General features: G+C 41.7%; 1 protein-coding gene across 1 annotated transcript; it reads right to left on the reverse strand.

Moving 5' to 3' along the window:
* Positions 1 to 552: 552 nt before the first annotated feature.
* On the reverse strand, positions 553 to 27,960 carry kif9 (kinesin family member 9). Its single transcript, XM_088918153.1, has 20 exons — positions 27,865 to 27,960; positions 27,049 to 27,214; positions 26,280 to 26,386; positions 23,337 to 23,558; positions 21,111 to 21,194; positions 19,797 to 19,889; positions 19,266 to 19,413; positions 17,678 to 17,742; positions 17,223 to 17,300; positions 10,545 to 10,613; positions 10,105 to 10,209; positions 9,631 to 9,686; positions 7,615 to 7,705; positions 7,135 to 7,465; positions 5,026 to 5,167; positions 3,740 to 3,922; positions 3,049 to 3,257; positions 2,391 to 2,570; positions 1,282 to 1,397; positions 553 to 699 (listed from the first exon to the last, which is right to left on the reverse strand). Exons 1-20 carry the CDS (start codon positions 27,958 to 27,960, stop codon positions 553 to 555), a joined length of 2,688 nt encoding a protein of 895 aa, XP_088774279.1.
* Positions 27,961 to 27,988: the final 28 nt, after the last annotated feature.

The raw sequence follows: 27,988 nt of genomic DNA on the forward strand, positions 1-27,988 counted from the left end.
CTGATGTTCAGCTGTGGTGTGCTGACTGCAGCTGTCCCCTGTGTGGCTGGGGCTGAGGCGTGGCTTTGGCACGGTTCTGTGAGGACAAAGTGGGAGACTGCTACAGCTTCTTACACTGGCGGCTAGGGTTTCAAAACGCAGGTCTTTCTGACTGAAACTCTTCGAGTGTGTATTCGGTCATTTGAAAATGCTGAGATTTTAATTTTCACTTTTGGTGATTTAACTGATGATACAGTAGTTAAATCAAGGTACATAATGTGAAAAACTTTGAGGTCCAGTGATGTTAATTTATTCTAGTTCATATTTCATAGCCACCTTGTGAGAGTCCATATATGACAGCGAATCTAGCAGAAAAACTGAAATAAATATTTTAGTTGTATAGAAAGATTAGATAAATATATATATAAAGACTAAATTGTTCTGTTGCTTGTTGTGAAAGCTGAAAGTCTATTGAATTGACTCCTATTGAGGTGCCATCTAGGCCCCTCGGCAGCTGTATTTTAAGTCCTATCTCACAGTGGCATCAGGAATGTAGTCTTGATCAGGTCCCTGTCAGCGTGTGTAGGGGAGACTTGACTGAGCACTGTGACCCACCCGCTTCTGAGCCTTCATATGCGCGTTGTAGAAGGAGATGGCGCCAGGGCTGTCGGCCAGCAGCTTGTGCCGGAGACGGCTGAATTGTTCCTGCTCGTTCTCGTCCTGTTGGGACAGTAAAGAACACTGACTTTCCGTGTTGGAAATGTATCACATTTTCAACTGACAAAATTATAAAACTGTAACCAGAGAAATGCGCCGTTTTCCTTTATGTACAACTTTCAATTCTATTCCTGTTCAAAACCTAAGCAAAAATGTACATGAACAATACTGGAGAGGAGACCGTTCCGTTCCAAAAATACAAATTTATGGTTAACCAGACTGTTAATAATGAAATCCATCAAACAAATGTAAAATACGAAGGTCTACAGATATCACAATAAGTGGTCTGTAAACTTTAGTTGTTTTTTAATGCTGTAACTGAAAGAAATTCAGGTGCTGTCCAAATTCTTCACAACTTTAACATTTCTTCCAGGTGAGAACTTAAATTATGTTTCACCTTATCGCATATTTGTTGAACACCTGTTAAACAATTGAGGAATAAGAATTCCAATGGAATGGAAGGGATAAAAGGCAATAACTTCAGCATTACTATAATTCTCCAGAACACAGCCAACAGAAAGGGAACGGGGGAATCTTGATTTGAACTTTGATTTGACCAGCAGTCTAAAGATATTCAGGACTTACCAGTGCTGTGGCCTTGCTGATGGGGATAAGCCCTGGGCGGATCGGACCTCCAGCTCTCAGGACACTCTGGACTTCCTCCGGAATGACAAACGACTCATTGTACCAGACCTCAAACTCTGTTGTCACACATGACACAGGCCTTAAGGCAGGAGTAAGCACTTCGGTTGCTTCAGTCAGCTACATTTTTCGAGTTTGTGTGTACTTAAATGTTTTACAAATATACAAACACAGTGGCTTATGTTGCCATCTAGAAGCTGTGTGGTCCAGTCCAGGTCTGAAATCAGAAAATGGGGCTGTGAAAAACGTGTGATTTTTTAAGCAACTTAAACCGTTGTTTGCAAATCCCAAGTAATATCTGGGCCAGTAGCCGTATCACCCTGCGACTCACAACTGGCAACCCACTGAAGTTAAGCAGGTGTGAGTCTGGTCAGTACCTGGATGGGAGACCTCTGGGGAAAAACTAAGGTTTCTTCTGGAAGAGGTGTTAGTGGGGCCAGCAGGGGGCGCTCACCCTATGGTCCATGTGGGTCCTAATGCCCCAGTATAGTGACGGGGACACTATACTGTAAACAGGCGCCGTCCTTTGGATGAGACATAAAACAAAGGTCCTGACTCTCTGTGGTCTTTAAAAATCCCAGGGCGTTTCTCGAAAAGAGTAGGGGTGTAACCCTGGCGTCCTGGCCAAATTTCCCATTGGCCCTTACCAATCATGACCTCCTAATAATCCCCCTCTATGAATTGGCTTCATTACTCTGCTCTCCTCCCCACTAATAGCTGATGTGCGGTGAGCGTTCTGGTGCACTATGGCTGCTGTTGCATCATCCAGGTGGATGCTGCACATTGGTGGTGGTGGAGGGGAGTCCCCATTACCTGTAAACCTCTTCAGTGGAGTGTCCAGAAAAGTGCTATATAAGCATAAGTTATTATTATTATCTGTGAATGGCAGACTCCTTAAATTAAATTTAGTGTCAGTACTTGATATGAGTAAAACACTAGTTTAGCTAATTTAGAAACCCTTGACCCATACAGAAATTCTGCACAACCTAAAGGCTAAAATTGGGGATTTTAAAGAAGCCTGTTCTTGTAAGGGAAGCACAGTACAGCATTACCAGAGAGCAGCCTGATCCTGCACTGCTCCACCAGGTGCTGGCAGTATTGCACCTCAGCCCTGGTGTTGCGCAGCTCCTCATACTGAGAGCGGTACAGCCCCTTCAACTCCTGCAGGCGCAGCAGGACAGCCAGCTCATCCTCCTCAATCACGGGCTCCCCCTCCGAAGTCAGAAACTCCCCTGGACAGATGGGAAACATTCAAAGATAGATAAGCAAACTCTGTTCTCAGACAAAGAAAAGACCATCCTAAAAAGGAAGACATTTACATTGTAAACATAGACAAAACCTCATGTGGCAAAGCTAGTCACATTTAGCTACAGAAAAACTAAATATTCCTGCAGGGAGATGGAGAGTGAATGCAACCAAAAACGTGGTACTGGAACCCAAAAGAGCACACACAAAGACTATCAGAACAGCACTCAGTGAGGCAAGCCAGGGGTACAGAATGGAAGCCAGTTAATTAGAATTGCAATTGAACTGCACATTACTGAAATCTTGCTAACATTTTAGCTGCTTTCTTTTGTTCATAACATTTTATCTGACATATAATGGCATACAAATGCTCGACTTTAATCACATGCTGCAATTGTGCTTTTGGTTTGTAAACTGATGCATCACACTAACAGAGTGCCAACCTCTATCAGTTTTGGTGCTTACCTTGCTGCTGGCGAGTCTCCCTTCTCTCCTGCAATGCATTCTTAGCTTCATCGATCTCCTTCTTTGCCTGATTGACACTATCTGTCAACTCCCTGAGCCGCTGCTTCCTCTCCAGCAGGATTGCTTTGTTCTCTTTCAGGATGCGGTTAATCTCACTCCCTCGTTCTGATTTGAACTCCTCAAAGGCCTCTGCCCTAAGGGGAGGGGAGCTAAGGGAGAGGGTTATAGAGAATGGCTATGTTTGGGGATTGTCATGTAAATGTACAGTACATGGGTGAGGGTATGAGTAGGATGTGAAGGACATAGTTGGAGTCACTGGATGGTTAGAGTTGGTGGGCTACATGATGTAACTTCTGTCAGATGCCCAAGGATTCTTCAGGAAGAAATTCTGCCTGTCTAGGCCAGAGGTCATATTTCTAAAGAGGTCAGTATGTTTATGGAAAATGTGGACAAGTTCAAATATGCATCCTGTATTTCTGCACTACATAAACCCATAGGCATTGTAAAAATTGAAAGAGTCCTTCATCTTTGGCTCAGGGCAACATCTGTCAAAAAGATTTTAGAAACTTTTTACATTGTGTTGGATGTAGTCTCCTCCATCATCTATCAAATTATCTAATTTAACCTACTTCCATTCCCACTGTAGCTCTTGAGTAAGCCTATATGTAGATGAGTGAATACGTTGTCTTACTCTGGGCGGCTGTGCCGCTCCTTGTCTGCAGGATGGAGGCATTGGCTATCTAGGTTCTGTGGCTCCTGCTCCCGGCTCTCCAGCTCCTTTGGAGACACACTGAAGTGGTTCATTCTAGACAAGGAGTTCATCTCTCCTTCCTTGCCCAATCCTGGACTCCCTGCACTCTCCTTTCTGATTGGGCTGGTAAGAAAGCATCAGGAATATACTATAAATGCACTACAGAACACTACTAAAGACTCTATGGGCATGGAATACTGCCTCAACCAGAGCATCCTTTCACTAGATGTTACCATGATATCCATAGCCATAGACTGCTAATGCCAGTTTCCATGCAATCAGTCAGGACAGGGGGGAACATCGAAAAACTTGAAAATTGCTAATGTAGCACCCGGCCATAAAAAAGGGTGGCAACCATACCACGTCATTATAGACCATTGAATCTTACTTCTATTCATGTAAAGTTAAGGAAATTATAATTACAACTAAACTAGACAATCATTAGTATGGCAACGGAATTCTAGGGAATAGGAAAAAATGTAGGCATAGATCTTTGTTTAACTTACATTTTAGACTTCATTGAACTGGCTACTGCATAATGCAAACAGAGCATATGATACTGAATATATACTGTCTATAGAAGGCTTCTGATAAAGTTCCTCACAAAATATTAGTTTTCATTCAAAGACAGGCTTGTGTTTGGACTCTGAAGTCATTATTGTAGAGAAAACAGATAAAGGGTGCATTTTTATTGGGACCCCTGCTCTTCCTAATTTATATATATGATTTAGACTCTGGTATAGCTGGTAAACTAGTCCTATTTACACATGATGCCAAATTAGGAGGACTTAGTAAACACTTTAGAAGCTGCCAAACAAATTCATAATGATACAAAATTAAAAACTCCTGGTGAATAATCAGCATAATTCTTTTATAATACACTTCTCATTTATAACCTTCCTTGAAATGAAATCTGCTTTTTCTATGCCTGTATTGAACTCAAAATTGCAGGGCTAACATCACAGTGTTTATGCAAAAAACATTTGAATGTGTAAAACGTATAATTTAGTTCTTCTGTAGTGTCATTTTTGCTTATACAGTACACAAAATGGTGTAAAATAAGGCAAAACGTAGAATATAAAACTGTGATTTTTGGTATGCAGATAAAGTGAACAGTGAAGTGTCTGTTTTAGTAATTTGTCTGTGAACGTGAGGTGAATGCCTGTACAGCATCATGCATTGTGCATCGCAGGCAGTCCGGAATTTGTGTAAGGAGCTGAGCTCACCTGCCTCTCTTTGGCTTTGGCCTCCTGGGGCTGAGAGGCAGGACAGGCTTTGTAAATGGGGGAGCGACTCCAACCCCAAATCCACGCCCATCCACTTCTCCCACAGTTTCCCTCGGTGCTTCATCCTGAAACACAGGTTGGGCTGAGCCAGACACTCAATAATCAGAGAAACGAAGTGCAAGATGGGAAGATGGAAGATTCCCGTTAGAGATGTGTAGGCTCTAACAGGAAGGTAGTGTTGAGTAAGACAATCTGCAACTGAAGTAAGAGGGAAACCATATAGTGATTTACAGATTCTTAACCATCCTGTTGCTTAATTTAAAAAAAACACTTCACCAGGTCTCATTAAAATAACCCTTGTGCAAGTGTGGGAAGGATAATGGCTGTGAGCATGCACTATCAGAAAGGTGCAGTTTCAAGCTACTTGCCTCTTTTTGCACTGAGAGCTCCATAAAGCAGAGTAAGCGTCAAATGGAAGACTCACGTATCTCTCACTTTTAGAACTGCAGTCTCAAGGGCTTCCAGCAAACCACTGGGAGCACAAGTAATCATGGATACCTTGATGGACTGTGTCGAACAGCCAGGGGTGCACTGGCAACTGGAGACATCTGCTCGCATATACAGTAAGTAATGATGTATAGGATTCAACTTGTGCTCCAAATAAATGCCTTAGTTGATTGAGAATTCCCCTAAAGCCCTGCAATGGACTGATATCCCATCCAGGGTGTACCCTGCCTTGTGCCCATTGCTAGCCAGAACTTGCATTCAAGAAGTAGTTAGAAAATGCATGAATGGATCCCCTTCATTTAATTTTTAAACTATGCCTATGTATAGGATATAGATGATTTTTATGTATTTCTTGCAGCTTTCCAGCATAAAGTATCCATAAATTGTATGTGTACTGTATATATAGTTATAAACTATACAGTTTTATAAAACTCTTGATTGGTAAATACTTTTGCTTATGCTTCTTTATGTACTGTATTTCCAACCATTTTCTCTTGAGTTTGTTTCTGGGTTAACATGCCCTCCATCTTCTGAAGCATAAACACCTGTGATAATTTGAAATAGAAAAGTGAAAAAGCTGCAGCTCCACAAACAAAATTATGTATGAGAAATAACCAAGAAAATGGAAACTTTACTTTAAATGGTTACCATTATTTTTTAGTTATTTCATCTCTGGTGTGTAGATGATATGCAACTAAAACACCCGAAGAAGGCTCCACAACTGACTATTACTAATTTAAAAAATACACCCTTATACCCAGCAGATGAGATTACAAAGAAGAAATGCTGTGCAAAGTATTGTCTTTAAGATGTGTCTACAAGTTCAAGAATCTCCTTAGATCAAAATATAATAGAGCACAACTGCAACAGTATATAGTAGCCCACTGGACTATAAATACCTACTTGCCATGCTCAAGCATGGGCTTAAATAATTTGAACATCTGAGTAAATACAGAAATGATTTAAAACAGACATGTGCAAATCATATTCACTTGGTAAAACTGCAACCCCTTTGGTTTCTGCAGCTGTGGGGTTTGTATTTCTTAAAAATAAAATCAATAAGCTTTGCTTCAATGTTTTATGTTCTAGCTCCAAGTTCACTCTAGCCAAGTCTCCAAAACAATGCATTTAACAAAATCCCTTTCTTGCACCAGCATTGTCTATTTTGAAACATAGCCTTGCCCTAACTCTTTATACCCTTGTACTTTAGGAGAAAAGTGTCTTGATCATTTATCATCTCATAAAATTCATTTCTGAGCTGTTTGACTACATTGATTTTCTTATGCAAGATTATCATTTAACCCTTTCACTTAAAAAACAAGGGAAACCTTGTTGCTTGCGCATAAATATTAATCAAAAACAGACTGGGTCTGCTAACAAGCTGAGGATTGGAAAAACCTCGTAAATTTGTACAGCTACTGTAGGGAAATCAGTTCAGTTAAGTAACTATAAAACTTACTATAGAACCATAAACCTCAGCACCTTCATTCACAAGAAGACGACGTGTGGGTGTAGCAGAGCTAGTGCGGTGACGTCATCGCCCTCACTGCGCGTAGCAGGGACCTCAACTGCCTGGGCTGAGGGAGGTCTCCTTTAGCTCACGCTCACGCTCACGCTCAACAGGTTGGTTCCCTGTTGCGTTACGCCGGAGACCCGGGTTCGCGCCCCAGGAGTGCGGGACGGAACGGGTGGCGGAGGGCACCGTGGGATCTTGCTGGGATCGTCTCGGTTCCGCGCGTGAGTTAAAGGAAACCTCCCTCAGCCCAGGCGCCACCGTATCCGAACTAGCTCCACTACACCCTCCCCTGAACTTCGCCTCAGCAAAGGACACTCCCGCCTGAGTCACGGCATTAATGTGACCGTCGCGGTTCCGCGCGATGTCGTGCCCCCCGCCGCCCGTTCCGTCCCGCACACCAGGGGCGCAAACCCAGGTCTCCAGCGTAACGCAACAGGGACCCAACCGCGTGAGCTAAAGCCCAGGCAGCTGAGGTCCCTGCTACGCGTAGTGAGGGCGCTGACGTCACCGTATCCAAACTAGCTCCGCTACATGGGCCCCTCCCTGCCCGCTGCACTCATACCCACCTTGGCAGCAGCACAGCTGCCGGTGCTCTGGGCACGCTCAGCCAGGGTGAACTTCTGACACAACCGCACCTCCACTTCCTGCTCCTGCTGCCTGCAAAAGGCACAGCTGATGTCAGGCACAAGCAGCATTTCCTGACAGTCCATACAGGCAGGATCAAGGAATGAAGGGATCAGCCCAAATTCTGCCTTAGACAATAGTATAACAAAATGTGCCTTTTTTTACATCTGGTGGGAGTATGAATGAATTAAGCTGAGTGATAAAATATGGCACTAATTTTCCTACAAATAGTGAATAGTGAGTACAAGTAACACAACTGTACAATAACAACAATCGATGATCTGCAATCATAATCCAATTATATCACTGGAATAAAGGCACTAAACTTATTTTTCCAACATGCTGAGCTACTTGTATTATTTTCATTCATTCACGCACATATTCTTGACATGACACTTAGTAATTTGGGGGCATTAAGGATAGCTCTTCTGACAATTAAACCAGAAACAAGGTCAGACTGCTAGCATTTCTTGAATACAGGAAGAGCAGTGCTTGAAAAAAGTTACATACTAGCATGTCTAAAAAAAATACTATGGTAATGAATTTGAATATTTGCAGGATATTTGTTGCTTATGGTTAAGAATTGCAAAATGAGTAACAGGCAACTCTGTCACAGCTCAACACATATTAATCAATCTAAATTAATGTTAATGGGAAATTCAAATGCCGAGTGCAGGAGGTCAGAGAAACACGTTCACATCACAAAGCACAACTCTTCACAGTGTCCGCGCTGTGGTTATAGTTAAAAATATAATAGATGGGTGATCTTGGGGTGATCACATGGTCTCACAATCTAAAAACACACAGGGACAGGGTAGAACATTACTGCTGCACTTCAAATAAGTTAAGTGTTATACCTTTGTTAACATATCTTTGGTTCACCATCAAGCACAGCAAACAATAACACTGATCAGCTACTCCTTGCACTGAATGAAGTTGAGCACTGAATGATATTAATCTGATATGGATAAACACCAATTTTTACTTACAGGTAACTGCAGAAAAAATACAAAATTAAATTAAAATATCAAGATAAAATGAAAAGGAAATGTATTTTTTAAAATAATTTCCTAAAAGAGTATTAATGTTCAGCTGTGCACGGCAATTAAGCACCAATATTCAATTAATCAATGTCAAAATCTTTACAAATAATTTACATTTCAATTTCCTTTCATTTAATGGCAACCTTAAAATCCTGTTCTGTCTGATTATGGGACCACACAGTCATCCCAGTTCTATTTGTTAATAAGGTTGATGGAGGTATTGATGTAATTATTAGGGATATATAACCAAAGGGATTAATTGCCAGGTTTTAGGTGAGTGAATTGGAAGAAAAGACTTGAAAACGGTACAGATGAAAAAAACAACAAACATGAGTTTATAATATTAATATATTGTATGTTACAGCGTTCTTGCAAACTAACTACTGTATATTTTTTGCAAGTCATGTATAGCAAGAACTTTGAAATACATAACAATCTACAGTAATTCAACTACAGTGTGAATTTGAGTGAACATTTTTACAATAATGTCTGGGAGGATGATATTAGCAGAATGTGGTCCTGTAATATGGTTCAAATATTCAAATGTAATTTTCATAAATTAGCGATTTCTAGTTAGTCAAGCCAATCACAAGAAATCTTTCAATTAAACCATAATAAACACACATTCAGTATATGAAGCCCTGTGTGTCCCTGAAATGGAATCGAATACTCAGACACATTACCATCTATGATTGCAAACACCCTTATAAAATTTAGTTCTAAAGATTGTCAAAAACTGAACATATACAGATTGTACTCAGATGGCGATTTTTTTTAACAACTGATCTAAAAAATGGTAAAGAAGGAATTGTGTGAAAAGCAGTATAAAAATTTCCTTTCCAGGCTCAGCACTGAGACACTGAAATGATTAGACATAAAGTCCAAGGTATTTCTGAATGAGAAACTATCACTTACTGTAGAATCACTTTAAACTGGGCAAACACCTCCTGTATCTGTCTAATATTAACAATCTGAAAAATAAATTAGAGAACAAACACAGTACACAGAAAACTTTACATTTTTTCATAGTTTATATTCTCTTTAAATGCAAGAAGAAGATTGTTCTACCTTATTGTTCTACACTATAAATTAAATTCAATTTTACATACACTATAGATGTACAGTATTTTAGCTTTTTTCTTTCCAGGTGCTATTGTAGGAAGAATTGGTACATCAGTACATATTGGCTCACATCTACACTGCCAATGAAATTGGTCAAATTTAAAACTAGTTAAAAGCCAGCATGATAACAGATCCTCACAGACTGGAATCTGGCATCTCTGCTGTGGCTGTCTCAGAAATACTAGTGGATTTGCCATCTTGGATACTGCAGTTGGACACTGCTGATCCAGAGGCTATACAGAATGGAGGCAGTGATGCTTCTCTCACATCTATCTCATCCACCGTTCCCTCCAGGTACTTCCTGACCTGACCATGGATCTCAGCGATCTGATTCTCGGTCAGAGCATCATAGAACCCCGAAGTCCGGTTAGCCTGACAGAAGAGGAAGAAAATAAATCACAACATGTGATCAGTACCCATGCTTCCAGATATGAAAGCGAAGAGGGCTTCACTATAAACATGAGCATTATAATATCAACCCATGCCATAAAAATTAATGTTGTAATTTTAACTACACATCTCAAAAACATTTATAATGTATAGATCTTATAGATAATAAGCACATTATACAGTAAGTTTAAAAGACATCAGTAAATGCAACAGATATGCAGATTACATAAACAGAACGCATGAATCATATGCAGGGCTGATGCTCTGTACAGTATTGCCTCTGGTCACAGGGTAGAAGTTAGCTGTTGTCTCCTCACCAGTATGTCATGAATGGCCAGCTCCTGTTTCAAAAGCTGGATCTCCTTCTCCAGCATCTTCACCTGCAGCTGGAGAATAAGTAAAAGATACAATTTTAACACCAAATACACAAACCCATGCATGATGTAATCTAAATAACCCCTGAAAATGAAGTAAACAGAGCTCTACTTTGAACTTTGGTGTATACAATATGCAAGCTGTAATATTCAAATGATAGTTATAAAAGCAGAGAAAGTTTAGGATGCGAAAGTTCACAATTTTGAAAACCATGAAAGATACTGAATGTCACTAAGTAATCAGTAGCGACTAGTGATAGGAGAGGTCGGACCCAATGCAGTGCTGTGAAGGTAGACGTCAGGAATCCAAAAGGGCGAGAGAGAGTGATGCGAGGTCGGGTTGTCAGCCAGGGTCAGGTACAAGTGTCCGGTCGAAAGGTATCCAAATCCGTGGTCCGTAAGAGAGAGTGATGAAGGTAGCCAGGGACGAAGCAGGGTCAGTAACCAGAAGTCAAGCCAGTACGTAGGTGTCCAAATTCGAAATCCGTGAGAGAGAGAAACGTACATAAGCCGGGGACGAAGCAGGGTCGGTAAACAGTAGTCAAGCCAAAAGGTGTTCAAGTCCGAAATCCGTGAGAGAGAGAGAGGTGAAGCCATTGCCGAAGAGTATCAGGGTCGAAATCCAGAAGTCAGTAGAAGAAAACGCGCACAAGAGAAGGTTTAAGCCAATCTCAACAGTGAGCGAGGAGTGAACGGAGGGGGTTTATGTGTGAAAGCAGGGAGAGATGGACTAATTGCTAAAAGCGGCGCAGGTGTGTACACCAGGAGGTGCACACGGGTGTATGATTCGTGACAGTACCCCCCCCCCCCTCACAGGCGGCTCCAGACGCCGTAGACTGACGGAAGGTCTTGATGAGGGATTTGTCAAGGATGTCCTGCTCCGGAATCCAAGATTGGTCCTCCGTACTGTATCCTTCCCAGTCAACAAGGTACTGGTGCTGCCCCCTGTGCCAACGGGAATCCAGAATTTTATTAACAGTAAATGTGGGGGTGCTGTCGATAAGTCGGGGTGGAGGTGGCCGAGGTAGAGGTTTGGAGAGGGGAGAATGGTGATAAGGTTTGAGAAGGGAGACGTGGAAGGTAGGGTGTATTCAGAGGGTAGGAGGAAGAGCGAGATGAAACGTAACCGGGGTGATTCTGGAAACAACCCGGAAAGGGCCAATAAAACGGGATCCCAACTTGGCGGAGGGTTGGCGTAAGGGAATGTTCTTAGTAGACAGCCAGACAAACCGTCCCCTTCGAAGCCTGGGAAAAGGTCTTCTGTGCTTGTCGGCTGCCTTCTTATAGCGACGTGAGGTCTTCAAGAGAGACCCGGACCGTTTTCCAGAGTTTCCTGAGGGAAGACACATATTGACGTACCGAGGGGATATCAGAGTCGGGGCTGGTGTCAGGGAGGAGGGAGGGTTGATATCCCAAGGAGCAAAGGAAGGGTGAGATGCCGGTGGAGGAGGAGTAGAGGGAGTTATGAGCGTATTCAGTCCAAGGTAGCAGGGAGGTCCAGTCGTCCTGGGAGGCAGAGACGTAAGCTCGTAGGTAGGTTAACAGGTCCTGGTTCAGCCGTTTGGTTTGCCCATTGGCTTCGGGATGGTAGCCGGTAGTGAGGGAGAAGGAGGTCCCCAGAGCCTTGCAGAAGGCCTTCCAAAAGCGGGACGTAAACTGGGGGCCTCTGTCGGAGACAATATCAGATGGTATGCCGTGAAGTCTGAAGACCTGAAGGACGAAGACATCAGCCATTTCCTGAGCAGTGGGTAACGAGGTAAGGGACACAAAGTGGGCGGCTTTGGAGAATCTTTCAACAATGACCATAATGACAGACTTGCCTTGACTTAGGGGAAGGTCAGTAACGAAATCCACGGTGATGTGAGACCAGGGACGCCTGGGAATAGGGAGGGGTTGAAGGAGGCTGGCTCTCTTAAGAAGAGTCTTGATGATGGCACAGGTCGGACAAGCCTTAATATAGTCGGCCACGTCGGTCTTGAGGGAGGGCCACCAGAAGTGCTAGGAGATGAGCTCACTGGTGCAACAAACTCCAGGATGTCCGGCGAATCGAGAGTCATGACCCCAGCAGAGAACATCGGGGCGAGCCTGGTCGGTAACAAAAAGTTTATCCAGGGGGCACTGGGGGGGTACAGGCTGGCTGAACAGAGAACATCGCATGTCGCAGCGGATGGCGGAAATAATCTTATGGGAGGAAACAATGGGTTCAGGGGAATTCTCAGAATCAGGGGGATCATGTAGGCAGGAAAGGGCGTCAGCCTTGACATTCTTAGAGTCGGGGATGTAAGTAATGAAGAAGTCGAATCGGGTGAAGAATAGGGACCAGCGAGCTTGACGGGGATTGAGCCGCCTTCCGGACTGGAGGTAGGCCAGATTCTTGTGGTCAGTAAGGATGGTGAAGGAGTGCAGGGCCCCCTCCAGCCAGTGTCTCCACTCTTCAAGAGCGAGTTTGATAGAGAGTAGCTCCCTGTCACCCACATCATAATTCATTTCGGCGGGAGACAATCTCCGTGAGAAAAAGGCACAGGGATGCAGGATGCCCCTGTCCCCATGGCATTGGGAGAGGATGGCGCCAGCTCCGTGAGTGGAGGCATCAACTTCCAAGACGAAAGGCTGAGAGGGGTCAGGGTGGTGGAGGAGTGGAGCAGAGGTAAAAAGGTGCTTCAAGCAGTGAAAGGCACGGTCAGCTTCAGGAGTCCACTTACTCTGCCTGGGACCCTTGCGGGTCAAGGAGGTAATGGGGGCTGCGACAGAACTGAAGTCCCTGATGAAGCGACGATAAAAGTTGGCGAAGCCCAGGAAGCGCTGAATCTGCTTTAAGTTCTTGGGGGTGGGCCAGTCTTTGATGGCTTCAGTCTTGGCAGGGTCCATCTCAATACCAAGTGGAGAAATGATGTAGCCTAGGAATTGTACCTTGGAGACGTGAAAAAGGCATTTCTCCACCTTGGCATACAGTTTTTTGTCGATGAGGCGATGGAGGACCTCCCGGACGTGAGTTGTGTGTTCCTGAGGGGTGCTGGAGAAGATCAGGATATCGTCCAGGTAGACCAGGACAAACTGATTTATAATGTCCTGAAAGATGTCGTTCATAAAATTCTGGAAGACAGCTGGAGCATTCGCGGGACCAAGAGCCATGACTAGGTATTCGTAGTGGCCGTGGGTGGTAATGAAAGCAGTCTTCCATTCGTCGCCCTCGCGGATGCGGATGAGGTCGTAGGCACCAAGTAGGTCAAGTTTAGAGAAGATGGTGGCGCCACTGACGGCTTCTATGGCAGCAGGGATAAGAGGCAGAGGGTAGCGGTTTTTAATTGTAATGGCATTAAGACCGCGGTAATCCACGTATGGTCTTAAAGAGCCGTCTTTCTTTCCAACTAAAAAAAACTCACTCGTGCGGGGTAGGAGGAGGGGCGTATAAATCCAGATCTTAGCGAGTCCTGTATGTAGTTTTCCAAGGCCTTGGATTAATGTACGGAAAGGGGATAGATGCGTCCTCTGGGAGGTAGAGTACCAGGAGTTAAGTCGATCGGACAAGTCGTAAGGGCGATGAGGGGGAAGAGACAGTGCTCTCTGTTTGCAAAATGCTAACTGGAGAACGGTGTAAGTGTGGGGTATAGCGGGAGAAGGATCTTGAGAGATGAGGGCGATAGTGCATTTCAGGGGAAGTTGACATGCAGTGAGGGCTCCAGACGGTAATATCAGGGTGAGACCATGAGATGCGAGGATTGTGTAATTGCAACCAGGGAAAACCAAGGATAAGCGGAAGAGATGGGGAGTGGATGAGGAGGAGCTGGATCTGTTCATGGTGAATAAAGCCAATGCGCAGCGAGAGGGGAGTTGTCTGCCATTCGACCAGTCCAGGAGAGAGGGAGATAGAAGGGGAGACTGGCAGCAGGGGAATCCTTAGAGAGGAGGCGAGACAGGAGTCTAGGAAGTTGCCCACGGCACCTTAATCGACAAAAGCCATGAGAGATTTCTGAGAACTGTCCCAGGACAGAATAGCAGGGAGAGAGTGCCCCGAAAGGGAAGCATTGAGAGTACGGATACAGACCTGAGCAGAGGGATGGGAGGAGCGAGGAGGTCGGACCGTACAGGTGGTCTGAGGCTCCACAATAAAGGCAGCGTCCCTCAGAAAGTTGGCATCTGACATCTGAGGGCGATTCCGCTCCTCAGATGTCAGACCAGAGGGGAAGTGGGAAGGGGGGGTAGCTGGAGAGGGGACGGGAGGGTTTCGGCTGGGGGTAGGGTGGGGCGGGAGACGTTTGGCCCTCCTTTGCTGCAGGCGGACATCTATTTCTAAGACCAGTGAGACAAAGCTCTCTAGCGTAGGTGTGTGGAAGGGGAGATGAGCCAGGTGATCTTTCAATTCTTCGGACATACCCCTAAGGAATTGATGGACGAGAACTTCCTGGTTCCAGTCAAGCTGGGAGGCCCGGACCCGAAAATCCGTAACATATTCCTGGAGGGGTCTTGTGCCCTGCGACAGGACTGACAGGCGAGAGGCGGCGAAATATGAGGATTGAGACTGTTCGAACATGGCGGTCAGCAGTGCTTGGAATTGGGTGAGATCAGAGGCTTCCAGGGCGTTCCTGGCAAGCAGTCCTGCAGCCCACTCCAGGGCTCGGCCAGAGAGGTGGGCTACCAACAAGGCGATCTGTTCCCGGTCCAAGCACTCAGGTTGGAGATTGAAAGCCATCCAGCATTGCGTCAGGTAAGCCTGACACATATTTGGACTGCCATCAAAACGGTCCGGGGTGGGAGGAGGCATGGGACTGTAGGAGGGAGCAGAAACTGGAGGCGGCATGGGGTGCTGGGGTGGTTGGGAAACGAGAGGCTGGGGAGCAGAGCCCGAGACGAAATTAACCAGTTGTTGAACGGTGGCACTGAGCTGATCCAGTGCCCAAGAGTTCTGCGCCAGCAGTGCCGAGGGAAAAGTAGAGCCCGTGGGGTCCATCTTATGGCTCGCTGTTCTGTCACTAAGTAATCAGTAGTGGCTAGTGATAGGAGAGGTCGGACCCGATGCGGTGCTGTGAAGGTAGACATCAGGAATCCAAAAGGGCGAGAGAGAGTGATGCGAGGTCGGGTTGTCAGCCAGGGTCAGGTACAAGTGTCCGGTCGAAAGGTATCCAAATCCGTGGTCCGTAAGAGAGAGTGACGAAGGTAGCCGGGGATGAAGCAGGGTCGGTAACCAGAAGTCAAGCCAGTAGGTGTCCAAATCCGAAATCCGTGAGAGAGAGAAACGAACATAAGCCGGGGACGAAGGAGGGTCAGTAAACAGTAGTCAAGCCAAAAGGTGTTCAAGTCCGAAATCCATGTGAGAGAGAGAGGTGAAGCCGTTGCCGAAGAGTATCAGGGTCGAAATCCAGAAGTCAGTAGAAGAAAACGCGCACAAGAGAAGGTTTAAGGCAATCTCAACAGTGAGCGAGGAGTGAAGGGGTTTATGTGTGAAAGCGGGGAGAGATGGACTAATTGCTAAAAGCGGTGCAGGTGTGTACACCAGGAGGTGCACGCGGGAGTATGATTCGTGACACTGAAACAGTGAAGAAATACAAATAATTTATATGTGTATTAAGACTCGGGATACAAATGTAACAATTATTGCTGTGTTATGATCACAATTTTAAAACCTTGGAAATATTTCCCCCCTTCATTCACAGAAAGGGGAAAATATTTTTATTGCATAAAAAATGTATTTAAGATGAAAAAAAAATCTTGTTTACTGAAGTATTCAACCTACTGAGTCAGTACTTTGTAGAAGCATCTTTTGCAGCATACTCCTTTGAGTCTTGGTTATGTCTGCATATACAGCAAGCTTTGCCAGGAGCCCTGCAACTCACAACTGGTAACCCACTGAACCTAAGCAGGTATGAACTTGGTCAGTACCTGGATGGGGAAACTTATGGAGAAAATATTCCTTATGGAGTTCCATATTCTTTCCATTCCCTAATAATGGACCAGACTGTGCTCCTGGGAATTTTCAACAGATATGTTTTTACACCACCCCCAAATTTATGCTTCCTCACAATCCTTCGTGGTAGAGTTTCTGTTCTGAAATGCACTAGTGCCAGCTGAGGTATCTTATATAGACAGGTATACATTTTCTGACATCATGTCAATAAACTGAAGTGACCATAGGTGGACTCCATTTCAAGTTTTAGAATGATCTCATAAGCAAATTAGATGCACAAGTGAGATTTGGAAGTGAATCCTTAGTTTTTCTTTTAAATTCTATGTAAAAAAATACAAAACTTTCATTCCACTTCGACATTGGATATGTGACAGAAAATACCATTAAAATGTATTATGATTTGAGTTTGCAATATACAGTACAGGAATTGTTAAAAAATCCATGGTGGGTTAAATCATTCTGAATTCTCTATACTGTATACACGATATGTGACTCTGGAGTCTTCTTCAGGTGTGACATACATCAGTGACTTTTCTTTGAAAACATTATAACCAAAACACTGAGGAAACAATAATGCAATGCATGGTATTTTTATATCCAAATATGCTGTACATTGCCTCGTAAAAAAAATGTCTGCAAACTGAATAAATAACATTCCTAAGAATAATAACATGTCCTTGTCTCTCCTAACATTTCAACTGCATCAATACATTTCTTACCACAGGATCAATGTGCTCATTTACAACTGGCTCGGTCTGCATACACTTCATTCTGCTGGCAAAACGCAGAGTGGAGAGCTGAAAAACAGACAAGTACTAAATTAACCACCATGATATCATAATACCACCATAGTAACACAACATGCTGGCTAGGCACTATATTAGACTTTGTAAATAAAATATGTTTCATCAGCTGGCATGGAAGGCAAAAAATCATTGTAATTTCAGCTTCAGAAGGGAGTTAGGAGCCATAGCTTCATTTTCCCACTGCAGTCAGGGTTTGCCAGAACTGTGAAGCTAGAGGAGCCACATAAGCATCAGTGATTGTTCTTCACTTGAAAAATCAAAGTAACAATAATGAAAAAGAGTAATGAAAAAAAGAAAATGCAGAGGAAGGAAATGAAGCAAAAGAAGAGGAGGAAGAATACAATTTTACACTCAGCTGTACCACTTACAGTTTCCTCTATGTGGGCTGCTTCACCATAGATATTAGCCACAAGCACAGTGTTGCAGTTTCCACCTGTAGTAGGAAGAAGTTATACAAACAATGGTTCAAGTGGATGGTTCATTTTTTACTGATTTAATACAATTCAAGGCACAATTCAAAGTATGTACACATGACAATCTTCAGCTGACAACACAAACCTGATGTCGTTTTTTTTTTAAGTTAACACAAACTGAATACTCTTTTGCAGTGTATTTGAGTCCCACCTGGTTTTACTCTGTACAGGCTGCTGCAAGGCCAGTGATCAATTTCATTATTATCATTAGAATAAAAGTATTATCTTCTCAGCTTTTCTGCTGGTTGCTATTGACCAGGGGTCCACCAGATTCCTTAGGTCCTGCTATTGTCCGATGATCAGGACTTTGTGGAATATGTTATTCTAAAACATAGTTAATTATTATTATTATTATTATTATTATTATTATTATTATTATTATTATTATTATATTGAGGTAACATTCATTATGAATCAAAATTTGTACAATATGATATAACAATTTCATGCTACCAAAAGCTATTGTTCTCAGCTTTTGAATTATATACTCAGTCAGAAGCACTTTCAGAAAACATAAACAATTTACAAATGAGATGATAAGACTTGGCCCATCCAGCCTGTTTTGTAGTTATAAGCTTATTAATTTGTCATCAACAAAAAATGTTTGTTTGTAATGGTTCAAACATGTTACTGTATTTTTTGCTGAAATGATTCATTAGGATGATAAGGAATAAGGAAGTGTTTAAGGGTGACAACAGAGAACTGTATAGAAGTTTTAATTACCATATTAAGCTAAAGACAAGGTTGGAAAAGATAATTAAGAGTTAATAAGCATGGGTATGGAAAATTCACTAAAGTGTATTTGAATATATAAAAAACAAGAGTGTTGCACAAGACAAAACTCTTATGGTAGATTTCGGCGCTCAGTGTATACTGGAGGTTACGGAAGCGCATTTCTGCCACCAAGGGAAAAAAATCCTCGGCCTTATCTTGTAATTACGACAAAGTTATCTTGTAATTATGAGATAGTAATTCTCGCGTACTTTATGTGATCACGTGATAGCAAAATTGTCATATAATACCTATATCACTACATGCGGATCTACAGTTTTAAGCAGTGGAACTGATTCCATCTATAATTGCTTATAATGGAACCATCATTGATTTGATCTCTAAATCTCACAAAACTGGTCATCATGCTTATAATGATTATGTTTATATTTGCTAAAAATGGCAAGATTTCATTATGACTAAACCCCAGTCAAAAGTAAATCATACAAATTCTGCAGAGCTAGACATTGACACGATCAATAAACTGAAAGTGCCAGCCAAGTTCTTGGTAGCTTCTAGATGTGTTCAGTGCACAACGTGACAGGTTGTACATACACTGAAGTAATCATTGCTATCTCATAATTACAAGATAATTCGTTATCTCATAATTACGAGATGCTTTTCTCATAATTGTGAGATAAGGGGGTGAATTTTTTTTCCCTTGGTGGCAGCAATGTGCTTCCGTAGGAGGTACATGAATATCACATCTCACCCAGGGAGTCCTTCAGGGCATGAGTGAGCTTGCTCTGCCGAAAGGGAACATGGTCTCGGCGACAGTCAGCCAGTGCAATGATGGCCTGCTCCAGGAAGGACAAGGACTTGTTGATGTGCAAGGCTTCTTTGAGTACCTGTCCCTCGGACTGTGGAAAGACAGCAAGAGTGTAAAAAAGGAAAAGAGAGAGTGCAGGAGAAAGGGTATGAGGGTGTTATGGGGGTGTTATGAGGGTGTTAGAGTAGATGACAGGTGTGGTGAAAGGGAAATAAACACACAGAAAGCAAAGAGAAAGATGAAGAAAAGAGCTGGGAAAAGAGGAAGAGAAATAAATAAAAGTGGGAGGAAGAGGGAGGACTCAGAGGGGAAGGATTAAGATGGATCTCAGCATCATGCACATTTTATAAAGAAAAGAAAAATGTTTTCTGTTTTTTACTATCACAATCACTCACACAAGTCATTGCTTGTGTTTTCCAACACACTGGTCTCAGAGAGAGACGAACAGAGAAGGGTCGATATGTGAAGACTCACTCCGGTTTTGCTCAGTCTCTCAGAGCCAGCCAGGTCTACTAGGTTCAGTTTGGAGGTGATGTACTTCGCATCTGACAGGGTCCGTGAGCGGGACTGAAGACATGCGACAAAAACAAGGACAGAGATTGCAAGAAGGGCTGTGAACAGGCAGGTCTCTTGGACCTACTGTACTATTCTCAGCAAACAGATACTGGTGTGAAAGAAAATGTAAATAATGCTTGGAAAATAATTAACCATGAATAATTGTCAACTACACATATACTGTACATAAATATGTCAACATTACTATTAAAGAAGAACTGTACTATTAAAGATGTCATGTAGATCTTGAGAAAAAATGAAAAACTGTAATGGTTAAGGAATCTGAGGCTGAGATTATCTTGTATAATCTGTACATTCGGGAAGTAGAAGCCTTTATGACTCATACAATACAGTAATGCTCTTCAATATGACACTCTTTGCTCTTTTTGATCCATCCACGTTAATGTTAATAAGCAGATTCCTGTATCAAGGTAACATATATAATTCAGCCTTTAAATTACACCCATAGGAGCACTCTGAGTAAAATCAGAAAGGCTAAACATAAGAGGAAGCTGCTTGGTCTATTTAGATTGTCTGGTTGCTAGCAGCTTAATGATCCAATTCCATTGGAGGAGTGACAGACTGAATAAAATGTTTCACTAATTGCTTAGAATTAGTGTACAAAGGCACCTAGTCACTAGTGGTGTGAGCTGTACATCTGATGATTAAGAAACAACGTACTGATACTTTGCTCATTTTCAGTCTGTCACCCAGCACATTGTGCCTGAAACTGCTAGGAAGGAAATGCAGTGATACCTATATTTGAGATTTTCAACATCTGTAGATGCAGCATAATGACTCTTTGTTTATCTGCTTGCATATGAATCAAAATAGGTTAACATTTTATGGGTATTCTCCCTCTAAATGATGATGATCTTTGTTTCTATATGTCTCTCTCTGTATATTAGATACACAGCATGTACAAAAGATTCCATGTTGATTTTACACCTCAGTAAAAAATCACTTTCTGTAATACATAAAAGAATCCAGTTGGATGTGATAAAATCTGATGGGTTTTCAGAACAAGTGGTATAAGTGTTGTTATATGGAAATGAATTTCATTCATACTTGCACGTTAAAACATTGTATCTGCCAGACATGCAAACTTATTTGTATAAAGAAATAACCCCCAGCACTTGCCCTAACCAGAAGAAGCTCAGATGTTAAAAAAGCAATGTTAGTGAGCATGCAGCACCAGGTGGAAGCTCAGAGCAGGAATCTGAGGCCACCTACCTCAATATGGACAGTCAGAATACAATGAGACCTGGAGGAGTTCTTGTTCAATGCATGAGAAGCAATCATTCGGTTCATCTCCCCCTGAGGAAAAAAATACACAACTTAAATACTATATTTAAGAGTAATATTATACTCTAAAGAAACTCTAAAGAAGCCCTCACCAGCCCTTTCATCATTATCCTGCATTATGAGACTGCATTACTATCCTGCATTATTAAAGTGACAGAACACATATTTACTAAATTTCTTTTACATATTTGACTAAATTGCTTATAAAAATGTCTTGCTTTTTGAAGGACGAGAACAGATGTTTATGTCTTATAGGTCACTTTGCTAAAATAAAAAAATGGGAGAACTGTTTTAGTTTGTAGAATGATCTGTGGATCACCATAACTCTTCACCATAAACACCAGATTTCTTCATGCAACACTACATTCAATTGGCTTAAGGTCATTTTAAAGAATGATCCAGTTAGTTGAGGTATTATTTAGATTTCTACTAAAAGCTTAAGAGCGGGATTTTATTATTGTTGTGAATAAATTTATTTTGCTTTTATTATGCTCAAAGCCTTTTGTGTGTACTTAGGACACGTATCAATTGCAGTTAATTGATTTACATTCATTTTTATAGATGTTTTTATATTGATTACCTGTTTATTCTTAATGATTGCTGTTTGTTACTTCTTTAATCCTATCGATTGCCGTTCATTTTTATTGATGGTTGATTTTTTTTCTTCTCTTACTGTAGTGTGTGAGTGTAAATAAGAAGATACTGTGTCTTGATTTTAATACTTCTAGTAAGGAAATCATGTTACTGATTGTGATCCGACCCTTAAAATTAGATTGCTCACTAACTGTACAAAACTGTCTGCTTGGGAACTGACTGAGTTTAAAATACTGATTTTAAAATATTATATGTTTACACTCAAAGCATAAAATATCCTTTTCATGGAAGGCACTGATTGTTTTAACAATATCGGGTCAATTGTTCCTTTTGGGATATTTGAAAATGTATTTACAGTAATTATCCAAACATGGTTTTATTTTCTAACTAAACATCTAAATATCTAGTGGTGTAAGCAGTACATCTGATTTTACAGACAATATAGTGATCATTTGTTCATTGCAAGCTTGACAAATACTAACTGGTAACTAGCTTCCAACTTAAAAACCTCTAACTAAATTCTAAACAGTTTTTCAAGCTCATGCTGAACTAACCCAACTACACAATATAGGCTTATTACACAAACTGGAAGACACAACTGGAAACTACTGTATGAGAAAATGCATTTAAAACCAGAAACAGGAAGCAAGGAACAGGTAGGAAGCTACACAGTCATATTGTTGAAGCTGATACACTGTTTTTTATAAGAAGTGGTTGGATCAAATGGGCCAGATGGGCCGGATGTTTACAAACGAGATATCATTGTTCTTCTTATGTTTTTGTGAGGACTTCTGGGAAGATATGCACTCTATAAAGATAGCCTGCTGTTGTTTTTGTATTATTGTATTTAATTTTACAGTAATTAAATTGTGCAGTAATTTGTTTTCTAATATTTTTTTACCATCTTATATGTAAGCACACCATCCATGATATGTTCTGCTTTTGTTTAATTTGAGATTTTTTCGATTATGTTCTTTAGGACTGCTGTCTCTCCCTTTCTCTAAAACACAAACATTGCTCCTTGCTCCTTAACACCAATGTAAAACTGCACTAGTAGCTATTGACCTTTCAATCGATTGAAACTAAACTGTTTGCAAGGAAACATATAATTTGATACATATTTAAAGGTAATCATCCTTTATACAAACTGGAGGTGGTGTTGTTTTATTGGTGACAACTAAAAAAGATTTATATATCTTTTAATTAAGTCTGGATTCCTTGCTTCTGCTTTTGCAAATCTACTTTATTTTTAAGGTTTATTGGAAATTCTGAAGGAACTATAATTAACTTATAAATGATTTATTAATAAACAGTAGCCCATTATAATTATTGGCTGTAGAAGAGGAGGCAATGGCAATTTTGACTAAATAATTTAAGAATTGATTTAAACTAACTAAAACCACTCAAACTGTATCTCCCCCAACTCATAACCACCTCTCTTACCTCAAAGTCCCTCTATTTTTGAATTATCTCTGATTCCTCACCCCATCCTTCTTTAACATTATTTCTCCCACTTTTCAGTTTCCATTGTCTCATACATTCTCCCCTCCTCTCTCGCACCTCGAACAATAGATTAAGGGCCTCTTCCTCTGTGTGGATGAGGTGCACTGACAGGCCCTTAACGTAGACACTTCCTCCTTCCTCCACCACAGCCATCTGGCTCTCTGAAGGGCCATCTTGCAAGGAGGACAGCAGGTCCAGCAGCGTCTCATTGTAGATCTCCAGGAAGGACAGACGCACAGTGATTGCCTGGTCTGGACGTTCCTCAATCTCTCGGAAGACCTGGACACAGAGCAGATGCATCCTTTAACTGGCTGCTGTTGTGCTGCTAAGGTTTTGGCTACAGAATGTGAACAAACTCTAGCAACTATTTTTCCCTTCTTTTTTAACTTTTTAACAGGAGTAAAACTTTTAATTAGAGTTGCAGCTTTTTCATATATTCATTTCACTATACTGTATAATAATGGACTGCATAACTCTTAACATATTACTTTAATTAACAGAAATGTAATCACATGAGAGCTGGTATTTTTCAAAAGATGAAAGCAAGTAAACAAAAAAAAATCCATCCATCCACTTTCAAATTGCTTCTTCCAACTGACAGTCACAGGGGAGCTGGAGCCTATCCCAGCAAGCAACGGGTACACCCTGGACAGGACGCCAATCCATCTCAGGGCACACACACACACTTAGGGCCAATTTTCCCAGAAGCCAATTAACCTACCACTATGTCTTTGAACTGTAGGAGGAAACTAGAGCACCTGCCAAAAACCCACAAGAACATGGGGAGAACATAAAAACTGCACACAGACAGTACTCCAGGTCTGGAACTGAACCCAGAGCCACAGTGCTGATAACCATTGCACCACCATGCCACCCTCAACAAGAAAATGTTATTATACATTTTATTATTTATTTTTTCACATATTTAGGGCTCCTGATATTTTGTGACATTTCTTTAAACACACCAGGAACCAAACTGGTTTTTCAAGCAGCCAGACATAGGCAAGGATAATTTCTAGAATCTGTATACAGTAGCTCACTTTTTAGTCCTACAATTTCCCAGTTAATTCTAGAGGAGATTTGTTGCTGTCAGCAAAAAAAAAAATGTTTTTTTTTTCCCCATTAATAATCATGATCACAAAATCAAAATAATAAATTAGACATCATCCAAAACTCAAAGAGTTTAGACAATGAATATTTCTGAGAACATTGGGATCAAATGAAGATTCAATGACTGATTATTGCTGTTAATGGGTGGGGGATTAGCTGTTGGAAATTTTAAGTACTTATTAAATTCAACTCTTGATGCTCTTGGACACTTTATCAGTGACGTAAACAGGATCAAAATGAATTTTGGGTGTTATAACTCTAGACCCTCTAACTCTGGAGGCAAGCTGAGGCTGCTCATGCCTCAGCTTATGGCCAGATGGCTTTGAGCTGATACCACACTCCTCACTCCTTCTGGTCCAGAGCCATCTAGAGGCCGTCTCTCCTGCCTCAGTGGAACTGATGATGGCTTTTCTCCTGCTTGCCCCTGTGCGAAGAGCAATCAGCCATCACAGCCATCACAGCAGTGAGAAGAGGTGGAAAATAAAGAGTATATATACTGATGGAAAAAAGAAACGCAACATTTTTTGGAATGAGAATACTATAGTTATAGCTTATGTACTTTCACAAAAAGTTGTCAATTTGTTTTAAGCCCTCTGACCAGCAATACAGCTTGTGCAGTGAGGCATTGCAACTTGCCAATCACACGAAAGCTCATTAGGTGCACTTTTACCCAACGAGGTCCAGGTAGAACAATGCCTGATCAGGTCACCTTTAAAAAGGCCTTAATTCAAAGCTTAGGTCGCTGCAAGTAAAAGGCCACACTCAGTCAGTTTCTGTGCATTCCATAAGATAAGATCACTTTATTGGCCATATACAATTACTTGCATTAGGAATTTTTCTTTTCGCATACGGCAGCTTGCTCTCCATGACTCACACAGACAGGGAGAGAAGCTTAGGGTCAGAGTGCAGGGTTAGTCATTGTACAGCGCCCCGGAGCAGTTGGGGTTAAGGGCCTTGCTCAGGGGCCCAACAGAGTAGGATTCCTCTGCCTGCCGCGGGATTGGAACCGGTAACCTTCCAGGCTCAGATCCTTAACCACAGTGCCACCACTCCACCCCATAATGCCTCGAATGTCACCAGAAGCAAAGGAGAGGGCTATTGGCATGCTGCAGGCAGGCATGCCATGTGCCAGCGTTGCCAGAAACTATGGAGTAAGCCACTCTGTCCTGACGGCAGAGATGGTTTCAGCAGACCGGCAGGACAGGTGACGGTCCAAGATCTGGTCGCTCTCAAGTGACCACACCAGAGCAGGACTGACACATCAGACTGATGCATTACAGAGATCGTTTCAGATCTGCCACCCGTACTGCTGCAGAAACTGCCGGCAGACACAATTCCCGCATCACTGACAGGACAGTGAGGCTCCATGCTGCTGGCCTTAGAGCTAGGCAACCTGTCAAGGGCCCTCTGCTCACACCTCCTAGACGTCACACCCGACTGGCTTGGGCCAGACAGAGGCTGTGATGTACTCGTCAGCAGTGGCATCAGGTCCTCTTCACAGATGAGTCTCTCTTCAGCCTGTTCCATGCAGACAGGAGGGCCTGCGCGTGGAGGAGGAGGTGTTGCGTTTCTTTTCTCCATCAGTATATTTACAAATATTCAACAAGATAATGTGGTGTACTGTACAAATTGACTTTATAATGGTAGATGATAAATTATTCCAATTTGTTGTTTGAAATCTTCAGAATTCTGAGTTTACTACCATAAAAAACGAATTTCAACCTCTTGGGCCATTAAATAGAATAGATGATGGTGCATGTTGCGAGTCCTGAAAACAATCCTGACCTCACACATGTGTAGTTTAATAACTTTTTGATTTCATATTGCGCCTTTCATCTCAAAGGATTCCAGCGCTTCATCCACTGCTGTAATCACCACAGTATTTTGTACCTCCTGCAGAGCTCTGGGAATGATTCCTCTCTGTTTGTAGCTCTCTGTGGCTCCAGTCATAGTGTGTGTCTTTCCAGCACCTGTCTGTCCAAAACACATCACTGTACCTGGTAAATGAGAAGAAATAGAAGAAGCATAAAAACCACACCCAATAAATGACAAGAAATGAAAGTTTCTGAAGAAGAACATTAAGTAAAGAAAGTATTGTGATGAACCAGGCAAAAAAAAAAATACCTCAGACAAATTATTTGAAATTTTGTTTTAAATGTATAATTTTAAATAAACTGCAGTTATACTTTTGGGTAATGCTTAGCCTGGTAAAATTATTTAAAAGCAAGTATTTAACAATTAGCAATTAAGAAATTAACACAAAGAAGACAACAACTAACATACAAAAAGTAAATAAAAGTTCATAGAGTTTATACATACTTAAATAAGCATAAAGAAGAGGTAATATTCACTGATTCACAGCCAAAAGAAGAGCATTAAGTTATGAGCTCATGAAAAACAACCAGAAGAAGAGTTTTTAAATTGCCTGATGCTCTTGGTAATTAAAGAAAAAAATCTCACAGGTATTATGAACTCCTTATAAAAGTCCATTACAGTAAACTCTAGTAAAAGCATGTATTAGTGTATTAACATACAGTGAAATCATAATAAAAGCATAGAGATGCATGCTAAATACACAATGCAAGTCATAGAAAACAATAGCAAATCAAATACCAGTAATATCAAGACTTCCAAGACTAATGTTGAAAATTCTATTTACCATTGTAACCGTCCAGTGCTCCCAACACCACTCTTTTGGCTACAATGTCATACACATTCTCCTGGGACACATCATGGAGGACACCATCAAGACGGAATGGCCAGTTAGACTGCTGGTTATTCACCAGCCCTTTCTGGCCTGTCTTTCTCATGTGAATGTTAATAGTCTGAGATAAGGATGGGGGGATGACAGATGTAGAAAGGATGTTAAAAGGTAAATAACCAGAAAGGAACAAAGGACAAATCGATACATACAGTATATAAATAAATGCATAGGCACTATATTGTTTCTCTCTGACTACTCCAGAGAGTCCTTCTGTAACGTTTAATCTAAAGTAACAAAACCACATGCTGTCAGCTAACCTAAAAGGAGGATGGTGTCAAGCCATGCTTACTGTGACTTGACATGACTTGATCATCCTCTAGCACAAGTATAGCAGTGGTCACCCATGAAGCCAATACGTCGTTGTAGGTTCTGCTGGTCTCTGGGTATCGCGTATAATTCCCTTCCCTCCCTTCCAGCAATTTTTTATATCACATTTGACTTGTTTCGCCCATATTTTTTTAGGGGCTGCACGTATTAAAAATATGCTTACTGTAATCCTAATATGTAGTACCCAATACATTGTTATTGTACAAAAGTGTGACTTTAACAATCATTCTCAGTTAGAAACAGAAATGCAATCTCTCAATAGCTCTAAAGGAAAAAAACTTTTTTATTGAAAAAGTTATTGTTCTGTTGCTGTTAATGGTGTCAAGTAAATGATGTTGATTGTGAATGTGATGAGTCTTGAAATGATGTATCACAGCACAATACCTTGCCATCTGGTAAATACTGGATGAGGTCCTGGGCAAAGTTGGCAGTCGGCCTGGTGCGGACAAATACCGTCACCCCACTGCCCCTGGAGCTCATGTCTAGCTGGGAGAACAGGGGAAGAACA

This window comes from Atractosteus spatula, chromosome 6, assembly GCF_055471065.1.
Source record: "Atractosteus spatula isolate fAtrSpa1 chromosome 6, fAtrSpa1.hap1, whole genome shotgun sequence".
Lineage (NCBI taxonomy): Eukaryota > Metazoa > Chordata > Actinopteri > Semionotiformes > Lepisosteidae > Atractosteus > Atractosteus spatula.

What these genes read in the sequence shown, in the direction of transcription:
- kif9 (XM_088918153.1), bottom strand. Translation starts at nt 27,960, where the DNA reads ATGAGCTCCAGGGGCAGTGGGGTGACGGTATTTGTCCGCACCAGGCCG. An exon ending in TTCTGACTGTCCATATTGAG is followed by an intron (nt 19,890 to 21,110) that starts GTAGGTGGCCTC and finishes GCATGTCTTCAG; the next exon opens with TCCCGCTCACGGACCCTGTC. An exon ending in TGGCCATTCATGACATACTG is followed by an intron (nt 10,210 to 10,544) that starts GTGAGGAGACAA and finishes CTCTTCTGTCAG; the next exon opens with GCTAACCGGACTTCGGGGTT.